We start from the raw sequence: 12404 nt of genomic DNA, 5'->3' as shown, positions 1-12404 counted from the left end.
CACAATTGACAAGAAATGTGGTGGCGTTCATGTGTGATAATATTTATTTAGAGTGTTAAATAAAGCAAATTCATTCTAACTTTCATTTGCGCTTGAATGGCGTACAGTCTTCCATTCTTAAGTGATCCCTCGCTAATTCGCGCTTAGAACTTTGCGCCCTCAGTCCATCGCGGATTTTTTTTTCAATTGAAAAAATAAATAAATACAGATGAGCTGTACTGAGCTGATCGTGTAGTCTCACACTCCCTCCCTCCGTCTCCCTGCTCTTTGTTGATCAGGTAGTGCACTGGAGTTGCTTATTATAGTTAGCGATGATTGAGAGATGTTTAATGTTTGTTCTATCCAGAGAAGCGAAATTCAAAGCACCGCAAGCATCAATCATCGTTTAAATTGTTAAACAATTGCTGTGGCAACTCATTGTGTGTAAGTGAGCAGCTTATTAAATTATACTTTGGGGAAAAAAAGTGAAAAAAACTTCTATTTACTTCTATGGACCTCTTTTCAAAGCTAAATTGGAATAAATACAATGAACACACACACAAACCAAAGTTTTTTTTGTGTGTTTTCCACTTATTGCGGCGGGTTCTGGTCCCCATTAATCGAGGAAAACAAGGGATCACTGTACATTAGCGTTAGGTTAGCTGTGGCGCTCGGAAAATGAAATATATTTTGTACGTGTTTTAGTCACCAGTAGGTGTCATTTTCCTTTTTAAGTGTGTTCAGTGTTACATCTTAATTTATAGGTTTTTCATAAAAATGGCCACATCATAATCGGTTGTAAGTTATTTATGCAAACAACGACAAAAGTTCTATGTTGCTTGGAACGCAAAATGTGATAAAAATGTGTTATTTTAAACTCGTTTTTTTTTTTTTTTTGTAAATAATTAATAATAATGCATTAAATTCCCGCCCTTAATTACAACTAATAAGTATTCTTTGAGGATTTTTTTTTTTTTACCTGTGAAAAGTTTAGTAACAGCCTTGTTCTGTCTCCGTGCAGAGCAGATGAGTAGAAACCACGGTGGCAGGAACTCGTGATGGCTAGCGAGGAGCTCAGCGATGGTCCTTGGGGAGCCGGGCGGCGACCTCTGCTCTGTTTCACCCAACTGATTACCCTCGTCCACAGAGTCCACCAGCAGGAAGAGAGCCTGCGGTGGCGGCTTTGCGCTCAGGAGAGGCAAGAGCACGCATCTGTGATATGACAGGGAGTAAAGGGCAAATGTTTTAGTATGTAAACAGAATATGAGGTGGCGATGCTAAATTGGATCAAAGACAGTCACAAAATTACGTGTTTTATGCAACGTACCACGCATACAATATGACAGATAAACAAAGTTCAGTGGTTGCTAGAAGTACCAACAACCATGTTTGGTTAACAGCGAGAGAAGTTAAGCATGGCATATTTTGTGTATTTAGTGGGATCCCACAATGTCTGAGAAAACAACATTTTCAATCCTGATTTCATATACCATACGTGCAGTTCTTTTTATTCAAGTTTGGCAAAGTTTGTATTTTGAATTTAGGGAAATTTGAACTTTCTTTAATTCTGTTTACAGTCTTTCCAATTTCCTTAGTTTAGTTTTAATTGACATTGTATCAATTAGAAATGTATTTATAAAAAAATACAACAATGATTAAATTAGATTAGAAAATGTACACTTTAATGGGGACGCAGCTGTCGATTATTTTGGAAGTTGATCAATCTATCAACTAGTTAGTTTGAATAATCAAGTAATCAGATTAGGAACATTTAATACATTGCAGAATAAATTTTAGAAGATGTAAAACAAAGATTGCCAAGATTGCACTTTCAAAAGACCATTAAATGCGAACACGAAATAAAATTCCCAAGTGTTTCTTCAAACTATGCAGAATTGCACTTTCATTTAAAAATAAATAAAAATACCTGATTTTAGCCTCAAATGGTATTAAAAAAATAAATAAACAGGATCTAAGTACAACAAAAGAACAAATGGCTAACTTGCAAAGTAAAAAGTCTGCTAGCTTAAATCCTGTGAAGTGCTAACTTTTTTTCCCCACAATATTCTTAACAAATCATTCAAACGCATACCCCACAAAAAACAGCTAAATATACCTATAAACTAAATTACAAATGCATAAAAACATATTAGCTTATGTTGGTCTTCACAGGGAGCAGCTGGATTCAAACATGTTAAATGCGTTATGTCATATACACTGTTGCCACTAGAGGGCAGTATATGTATCCATATCAATAAAACTTAATAAAAACACTTTCAAAATGACCCATTATAAACGCTACTGATTAAATGAATACTTGATGCAGCAAAATTTGATTGGAAGCTTTTTTATAACTGAATTACTGGAGTTAATAGATTAATCGTTGCAGCACTAGATTATATTAAATGACAAAAAATAATCACTCGACCTATGAACTGTTAAAGATCATAAGTGTCCCTTGTTCTATAAAGAATTAATGTCTTTTAAGTACCAACTTTTGAATAGCTGTCCACTGCAGTGACCACTGTCCCTCAAGGTAGCATTAAAAACACAATGATTTATAAGGGATCCCGAGACCGGAATCATTTGAGAGTACCTTGCCAAAGTTTAATGATTCAGAGTGTTACAAAAGCAACGACTCAACTATTTGTGTGAAGGGCGACGCAGCACTGATGTGAAGGAAAGAACTCCCTGAGTAGGCGTTGAGTACGCAACCATTAAGTTCACTGCACATTATTTTGGCTTACAGCAGATGCATTCATAATTCAGTGGGCCTTTTTGTACTGGCCTGTGAGCTAATGTCTTGAGATGCTTTTATTAAAATGTAATAATCTATTTTGCTGCAACAGTGACACTGGATGTGGACAGTGAATTAAAAAGGCCCCCTGCGGCATCTCTCAATGAACAAACATGACGTACGGCATTCTGAATTAGACGTCACATTACAAGCTGGCTTTTTAAACGCCACATTAACCATTCCAGCAACGGCAAGCTGCTAGCCAGACATGGAATCTGTAAGCTCTGCTGCTAATATCACACATGAATGCTAAGTGAACCGCAGCGGTCAACACACGCATTCGAGCTCTGCAGTCTTGTTTGAGCTTCTCTGTTCCAGTGTGAGCACCGCGAGTGCAAGATGGGCAAAATGTCATTTCCTGAGACTCATTAAATTACTTCTGGCTCAACAGCCAGCGATAACGGATGTAAAGAGTTTAGGATAGTGACATTTTAATCGGGGCCGTTAATTAAGTATTTAAAAATATGCTTTAACAAATCAATTCATCGATACGAAAAATTGAGAGACCTTTTTTTCCTCCCGAGGAAGCAGAGATCGCACGAATAAAATTACTCAACTTCCAAGGTGACGTACACTGTCTTTGGAACGGGACATTGCTTGCAATGGTAAAACGTGAAACAGGAGAACAGCACTTAGTTCAATGCTGTTCCATTTTTAGGTTATTGTATGTTGAAGGTTGTTAAAGTTCATTATGCTTGTGAAAGGTGAGGTCAAAAAGTCAAAACAAATTGAAGGGCTTAAATCGCTAAGACTCCAAAACACTGATGTCCAATTTTCTCATCCCATAAGTCATCACACAAGTTGACTTCTAAGGGAACACTAATGTGCCATTAAAAATTCTCCAATTCCGCTCAAGTGGGTAGAAAATGACTATTTGTACCTATTATTATTATTACTATTAATAATGTGTCGATTTAAAAAAAAAATCTTATTTCACATTAATTCCTAGCGGTTCCGTGTTTTGATGATGTTGCGCTATCCATTTCAAAGACAACCTTGCAGTCTATGTAGCAGTGTTTTTTTGGAAGCCCTTTTTATTTTCATCAAGTCTTTTGGACAAAAATACTTTTTGGTCTTAGTCATATTTTACTTATATCAAAATGTGTTTGTCAACGTGTTTTAGTCAACAAAAATTTCGTCTAGTTTTAGTCGACGATTCTCAAAATATTTTCGTCTATGAACAAATAAATAAATAAATAAAAGGTTTCCAACAATTTCAACAACAATGTCAACATCTTCAAGATGATAATACACACTCAGGAAGAAGACAGCACATTATTTGCAATTAATTAAACTCAACTGGATGCCACGAACTGTATGCAAAATGTTTTCCAAGAATTTAAGACTCACCGAGTCACCGCGCAAATGCTAATGCTAACGCTATACTACCGCTACAAGTTAGTTTAGTGTGTGATGATCACTCAGCACAGACCTATAAAGGCTAAAGCAGCATGGCATTGCATAGCCAAAATACAAAACTTACCAATAGAGGTGCACGATAATTATCGGACGGTCCGATAATAGGAATTATGACGTCACCCCAATATATCCGATAACATTATTAATAGGCCCGATAATAAAAATATTTTTGGCACGGTGTCGGTGGATTGGGATGTGTGCATTTGTTTCCACTCCTGTTTTGCCAGTATGCAAAGTTTTGTTACTGTTTTAGAGGCCGTATTTTTCCATCACTGAGTGATAAACCTTACTTTGGCAATTAGCAAATGTTTGCATTTTACAGTGTTATGTTTACTAGTTATTTAGAGGCCTTTTGGTTATTGATAGGCTTGCTGTCCTATAATTGCTAGGTTAAGAAAGCCGTTTCATGGACCGAGACCACAAAAGTCTCCTCTCCTGTTGCACCAAACGTTTTATCTGCTGACAAAGCACAATACCTGTTGGGTTTATGTTTGTTTTAGTTCAGTGCTCATTGTTCAGGGGAACACATCGTCAATGATATTGACTGATTGATTGTGATTGACTCAAATTATATTTATTTGACAAAAATAAATATAGGCACTTAATTTGAAGCCAAAACTGTTCTTGTCTTGGTTTTTTCATTATAATAATGTTCATGTCATCATGAAAATTCTGGTTAGGTCAAAGGCAAATTTATGCTGAATCCACCACTAGTATTTTTGATATTATCGGTATCGTATCGGTATCGGCTTTGAGGAGCAGGAAGTTATCGGTATTCGTTTAAAAAATGGATATCGTGCACCCCTACTTACCAAGCAGCACCTGACACATGTGTTTCACAAAAGGAGCCTGGAATGGGCACAAGCTTACTCACCGGCTGGTGAGTAAGCCTGTGTGTGGGGCGGCGGGGTCGAGGGGAGGCGCAGTACGACACATGAGTGACACTACCAAACAGATAAGACGCGTGCTAACCACACAGACGATAAAAAAAAAAAAATTTTTAAATCACACATTGTGAATTTACGACGGAAAATATGGCGAATTTTCATCTCGTTCTCGTCTAGTCAGACGACAACTGGCATCTATCTCGTTATCGTTTAGTATCCCATGACATTTAGCTTGTTAATGTGAGGTCATCGTCATGAAAAAATTGTTCATTGACGATTTAATTTCGTTATCGTCGTCATTGATGAAAACAACACTGCTGTGTAGCCAGTCGTTGCGCTCCATGGGGCGTACACACACCTTGTTCACTCGCTCGCTCCTGCGTGAACGCGCACAACCCGATTACTATTGCTGACTGACTGTCAGTATCTCAGTCCCCACCTTACGTTATACTACAAGACAAGATGAAAAAAAAAGACGTCATCGGAGGAGTTGAGGGAAAGCGAAATCCAATATAAAAAGAAAAGGAAGTTTCAGCCCCAGTGGCAAGACCGCTGGAATAGGCTCAGCTATGAAGAGACAAGAAACTAGGTTTAGTGTGAGGTGTGCAGATCAATGCCCACGTATGCAGACAAGTAAGTTAGAGAAATTTAAAAAGCATAAAATCTATGGTATGAACATAACATGTAATAATTCATCCGCGTGACAATGGCGTAAATAATATCGTCCTAACGACGGTCTCGCTTGAAAATCGTTAGCCATAACTGCCTTAGTCATCTCTTTGACTTCTAAATTGTTGCCACGACAACGGGGTCGGGGGAAACTTCCAGAGGGCGCTAAGGGGAAGACATGAAAGCTTCGTCCAGGCAATGGGCTCTTCTGCGGCCCCGCCTTCTCCTGGAGCTCCCAAGAAAAAATGCTGGCTATACTAGAGTGATTATGGAATGATAATGGATGCGATGATGGAATTGTAGTAGGATTATTTGCATGAGATTCATGTTTTTGCATTGTTTTGCTGTACTTTTCATTAAATGTACCTAAAAATATGTTATTCATGTTCAAGCAAACAGTTTTTTTCCCCGGGATTATTGGGATCAATAACTGGCGCTAATTTCCCATGTAAACCCCAATCACCAACGTCACTCAATCACGTGATCGCTGTATTGTGCCGCCATATTGTCCCTCATTGTGTGTTCGTATTGTCATTGATCTTAGTTTCTAAAGGTGGATTCACTTGCAAATTATGGAAGACCCGGTGCTTTCAGACGCTGTAAACTCATTGGATGAGTTTCATAAAAGCCGTTATTTGGAAAAGCTTCGGTCGATCCAGTCGCCAGATCCATATTTGATGCCCAAACCGATGTTTCCTCCCGTCCGGTCCCGTGCGTCAGAGCTCGTCCTGAGACCACAAAATTTCCAATCATACTCCAGTTTATGTCACGATGAGGAGTCGGGTACCCAAAATCGGCACCGGCCCGAATATAAACCGACATTTGGTCAGCTGAGCGTCACCGTTGTCACGATTGTAAAATGAAACTTGATCGACAATGGGCCGGTGTGTGCCGAAAAATAGCTGCCCCGCCTGAAATGTATTTATATCGCTTTATTGACGTGAAAACATCAAATGTTTTCATGGACGCATTACAGTAAAGGATTTACGACTGTAAGATCAGTTTTAAATAATTAAATTACACAAAATATTAGTACTGTATTTTAGTAACAAATCGTGGACTGGGCCACATAACCATCTTTGAACAGAAATGTATTAGTCTACAGGTTTTCACGACCATATCCCAATGACAATCACACAGGTATGACATTTATTAGTTCAAGCAGAGTAAAATAATACATATTCACAGTACAAGAAAGTCGTTTCCGTGTGGGCGCTCCCGTCAGGGGGGACATTTCACGCAGGGCGGGTTTTTTTCGGCACAACACCTGTTGTTGCGCTCACTTTCTTGCTGCGCGACCGTGGCGATGAGCTTCGTAGTCTCCGTCTGATTATGTCTGCGATCGTGTTGGCATCATATGGATGTTTTCGCTGCTTTCTAACGGCTGTCGACACAAAGGCATCATGGACCGAGATAACAAACTGTGCTGCTTTCGAGATTTGCCCTTTTAACAATGGGCACACAGCAACTACTAAAATGACCGTTCATGTTCTCTGTTACTGCAACCAACCGCCACACATGCCTTCACCATTTTGATTAATCAATGTTAACGATTGTCAAGAAGGTTTTTGGGTTCGTTTACTAGGCGGTGATTCCTTAGACAAGCAGAAAAACACGCAGTAATAGGAGGAATGTACGTAGCGGTAATATGTAAACACGATGAGCTGACGGACAAAATGGCGGCACCAGTCAAGGGGGCGGAGTTGTGACGTCACGTGATTGGGGTCTATTGTCTAACCCTGTATGAGCTCAATCTCGTGTAAGATATGAGCTTTTGCCTGTCCAGAAACAGTCCTAACAAGGCAAAGTAAAACATCTACCCCTCGCGGCACGTTTTTTGCAAATCTCCTAACACCCTTAAGACGATTTTCCCGTAGTCATTGTGGTCTTACTCGGCCTTCCGCGGCTAATCTCTCCTGATGGACGCAGCCCGCGGAGAACCTGCAGTGCCATCTGGGAGCCTTGCCAAAAGGAATGTCCACGCTCGGGGATGACTGGGCGTGAATGGCCATGTCTGTGTTGCCTACCGAGACAATCAAATCCACAGTGACAGCAAGTGGGCTGGACAAAGGACTATTGTTCTCGCGCAATTCAGCTACTTTTTGGGCTGTCAAAGAGTCAAAAAACTAGAGCGGCAGACAAAAAGACAACTCTGTGGGATATTAGAGGGCAAAGTAAGCGCACAAAAGCCACTTTGCTGAGCGTGTTCAAATGTGCGCTCTCGCTCCAGTCCTCAACATATGCCCGAGTCGATGCCAAGTGCTTTACAGAAGACATGGTGTGAAAGACATTTAATGCACTCACCATCTGTCATGTTGCACTTGCGAGCTGTTTTGGAACAACTGATGTAGCTGCAAGGTTAAGGCAGCTACAGGCAGCTACAAGCAATAAGTCAACTCATCAGAAGGGGCCTGCTGAAATGACATTACAAGGTTGACCCTGACCACGAGATACAAAACAAATGAGGAAAAAAGGTACATTTAGATTACGCTATCATTGATGGTTGTCAGGGTACTGTTTTAGTGCAGAAAAACAAACAATAGAAGGAGGATTATCAAAGCTCTTATCACGGATCGCAACTTTTATGTCAAAGGATTGAAATAAATTGGCCATCATTCTGATGCGAATCCTAAAGGAAAGGTGACTTTTGGCTTTTCAATCACTTATGTTTACACAGCGAGTCACTCACACAATTTGTTTGCATCTAACACCCTTTTTTACACAACCCAACCGTTTTTATCAGGCCTTGGGATCGGCAGCGGCTGGGTATTTGTGCACTGACTGGGAATCGAACTTGTACCTTGTGTGTGAAAGGCAGCAGTATGAACCACTAAACACCAGGGTCCTCAGTTAGCGGACCGCGGACAAACGAAAAAACAACAACAACAACAAAAAAACAACCTTTTTTTCAACATGTATCATTAGTATGGATCGCCAATATATCGCTATGCGCTACTATTGTATCGCTAAATTCTGTTTCATTTTTACTCAAATATTGTCCATGTTCTCACTTCTGTTGTCATCTCTATGACTCTGATTGGCTGAGAGAGCCTGTGTGGATGCGCTAATTGGCTGAGAGAGCGTGCATGGATGTGCTGATTGGCTGAGAGAGCCTGCATGCTACTAACTAGCGTGTACGGACCGCAGCAGTCGCACCCGGCACTTTGCAATCTATTTGTTCATTCTGTCGTGTACTTTATTTTTCATTGAAGAACGTCAGTCTTCTTTTGAGTAAATGGGATTTAGTTATTTATTTCCACGTGTTACCCCGGCACTCTCGCTGCATGCGGGCAACGTTCAAGATCACAACGTTAAGCAACGTTTACTAACACCACACATGCCACCAGAAGACCGAATCTAACATAATGACATGCTCAAAGTTGACCAAGAGAAGAACATTTTCGCCGTTTAAATGAGGAATGGAATGACAAATATGCGTCCAAGTACCAAACCTATGTGCTTAATAAGACAGTTGCTCTGATAAAAAGTTAAAATATGAAACGCCATTATGTTAAAGAGCACAGCTCTTTTGAAGATAAGTTTCCACCTACCGTAAATCAGAATTGAGAAGGCAAGAAATTAACAGGTTGAAGCAGTCATATCAAGAGTCAAGCAAGGTTATTGTTAAATCTTTGACACAACAACAAATTGCAACGAAGTGCTCACTCAAGAGTGTCGTGGGTGTTGACCAAAGAAGCCGTTCTCTGATGGAGAAATAATAAAAGAGTGTATGACTGAAGTGATGACAGCAATGTTCAAAGGGAAAGAAAATGAGGAAATGACAACTAAAATCAAACAAATCTCACTCTCAGATTTACCAACCACAAGACGCACTGAAGTACTGGTTGATGATGTTAGTAAACAGATTTGTGACCCCCAAATGCCATTTCTCTCATTGAGCAGTGTTTTACAGTGTTTATGTTCTGAACAAGTGAATATACTTGCACGTTTTCTTTTTTGTCGAGCAGTGTTTTACAGTTACAAAATATACGGTCAATAGTTATTGTTTGCACTTTAATGACGGATCTTGTCAATTATTCAGTGTACATGATTAAACATTGTACTTGCATGTTTTTTGGGGGTATTTTTATTTTAAGTCAAAAAATGTTTTGTAAATTTTTTTTTTTTAAATCAGAATGTACACTGTATTTTTGTTTGGTCCAAAGAAAACCACCTTTACCACCTACGACCTGCCTTGCACTCAACCTACAACATAGGTGTCAAACCAATTCCACAAAGGGCCAAGTGGGTGCTGGATTTTGTTCCAACCGATACCGCGCAAACAGGTTAACCAATGAATTTTCTGTTGAAAAAAGCAGCACTTGACAAAGTTTAACTGATTACCCATGTAAGAGATCAGATTGGTTAAAAGGTGTCCTCTTCATTGGTTGGAAAGAAAACCTGCACCCACTTGGCCCTTTATGGAGTCAGTTTGACACCAGTGACCTACATTAATAAATGGACCCATGCTTGTCTGAAAAAAAAATAATTGTGGACCTTCAAGATTTGTATTTGAGGACCCCTGACTTATCACAAACTCCTTTGTAGAGTACCGATAGGTGGTGTATGTGTGTGAATTTTTCTACAACAGTTAATGCTGTGTACTTTAAATAGAGATGTATTGTGTTTTTATACCTTTATAATAATGAATAATAACAATGATTCACTTGACTCTTTATTATGTAATTGATTCAGTCCTTTTTTATCATGGAGAAAATTTGAACAATCCATGCTTAGTCAGGAAGACATAATACAACAACTGATCTCAACAACTCATCTTAGTTAAGAGGGAATAACAACAACCAAAGAGGCTAATTTGACCATTTTCATCCATGTCTGGGGATAATCTGAGATTAAGTTTTATGATGTCCTTACTTTCTCAGTCACAGGACTCATCACATGCAAATGACCACATTGTTTTTGTTTTTATTTCTGTGGAGACACAATTGAGGGTTGCATCTGGAATGGTGTCCATCCCAAATTAGCTTCTCACTGTCTCATCCAAAAAACTTAAGTAGGTCAAACTGAAGCTGCATGTGAAATGCTGGCCAAGTGCGCCAGTTGTATGTTGTTACTACCGCTGTTAGGGCTGTCGTGAATAACATATTCATTCTAATCGTGAATATTTTTCATATTCACAAATATTTCTCGTTTTCGCGGTTACCGTCTTTTTCTCTCCACCCTTCTTTGTGACCACCCTTGACTAAAATGAATTTTATTTGCTCTGAATCTGACATCAATGTGCAGCGACGCACATGCAGAAGAAGACATCCAGCACTCAGGGCAGTCTCAAAACCATGCACCACTTCATCAATTTGGACACATTTCGGGTTTATACCAAACGACAAAGGAAAGTCCCAAAACATTGATGAAGTAGTCTTCAAACTTTGTCGCTAGAAGGTGCCAGTGAAAGGAACAAACACAACGAATATCAAGCAGCATTTGGAGTCCAGGCACCCGGTACAACAGCTCAAGAGTGGATGTATGCGAAGCTTACACACGAGTCACCAAATACAAAGTCTCAACTGTTACCTCTTCTGTGCATTGTTCCTCAAAATGTTTCCGATCAGGCTGAAATCTTACACTGTTGCAGTTGTTATAAAGCAAGACTTGGTAACTTTTCAGTTTTGGTCGATTTTAGAGACGTCGGTGGACAAAAGCGGTAGTGTTTTGCCTTAAGGAAGACTGCGTTATAAAAAAAAAAAAAAAAGAGGAAGACTGTGTTTCCCATGAGGACCAGCGCACACCCGCACAGTGTTGTAAAAGCACGATCTTCCAGTCGCCTGCAGATTGATTAAACGACATTTCTGTTTACGGAGGCTGTGTGAACGATGAATAGTAATAAGGTAATGAATCTAACTGTGGCTAAACAATAGCATGTGACAGTTAGCAACTGTGTGGCTTAGTGTGGCTAACCCCCATCCCCCACCTGACAAGTTCGGTTGGGGGGGGGGGGTGGGGGTAATGCCAAAGAGTGAAAGCCAGGCCAATGTTTATTCTTGAGTATCCTTTTATCCTGGTAGCCTCCCTTTTTTCCCCCCGCCTCGGACAAAACTTTTTGTCTCTTTTGTTGCTCTGCCATCTTTTCAGAATTTGCGCGGAAGCCTTCGCATCGACTTCCGTCTTTATAATGAATGGGGAAAAGGGGAAGTGACGTATGCCGTAAAGCATTTGTAGTTCTTTTGTGTGGCAGGTTTCCTGCCACCTTCCTCAAAGTTAATTAGTACCGGTGAAAGCGATATTGACCCCCTCAAGATATAAAAGAGGTGTCATTCAACTAGTTGTCAGTCGACATATCATCACAAATGTTATGAAAATATTTTTTAAAGGCTGAAATGTTACCCAGTGTTACTTTAATAAAAGGAACAGAATGAGAAGTTATAATGATTTCTTATTTATTGACAATTAAATTGCTCTGCTTTATTAATGTGCACAGTACCGTATTGGCCCGAATATAAGACAGTGTTTTTTGCATTGAAATAAGACTGAAAAATGGGGGTCGTCTTATATTTGCGATCTAGACGTTATACCCATTCACGACGCTAGATGGCGCCAGATATCATTGAAGCGATGTTCTGTCATGACAGATCTCAGCTACTCTCAAGTTTAACCAGTTTGCATTATTTTATTGCAATGTTTTTCCTTCTTCAGAT

At 39.6% G+C, this 12404-nt stretch overlaps 1 protein-coding gene across 2 annotated transcripts in view; it reads right to left on the bottom strand.

Annotated features, from left to right (window-relative positions):
• Positions 1 to 12404, bottom strand: part of ankrd50 (ankyrin repeat domain 50) — a 64046-nt gene that overhangs the window by 35089 nt on the left and 16553 nt on the right. For both annotated transcript variants that reach the window (XM_057849944.1, XM_057849945.1), the window contains one exon: positions 959 to 1191. In XM_057849944.1, the coding sequence (XP_057705927.1) occupies positions 959 to 1191 (233 nt within the window). The remainder of the gene's footprint in view (positions 1 to 958; positions 1192 to 12404) is intronic.

The sequence above is a fragment of the Corythoichthys intestinalis genome, chromosome 11 (assembly GCF_030265065.1).
Source record: "Corythoichthys intestinalis isolate RoL2023-P3 chromosome 11, ASM3026506v1, whole genome shotgun sequence".
Classification (NCBI taxonomy): domain Eukaryota; kingdom Metazoa; phylum Chordata; class Actinopteri; order Syngnathiformes; family Syngnathidae; genus Corythoichthys; species Corythoichthys intestinalis.
This window is presented reverse-complemented; position numbering and strand designations above follow the sequence as displayed.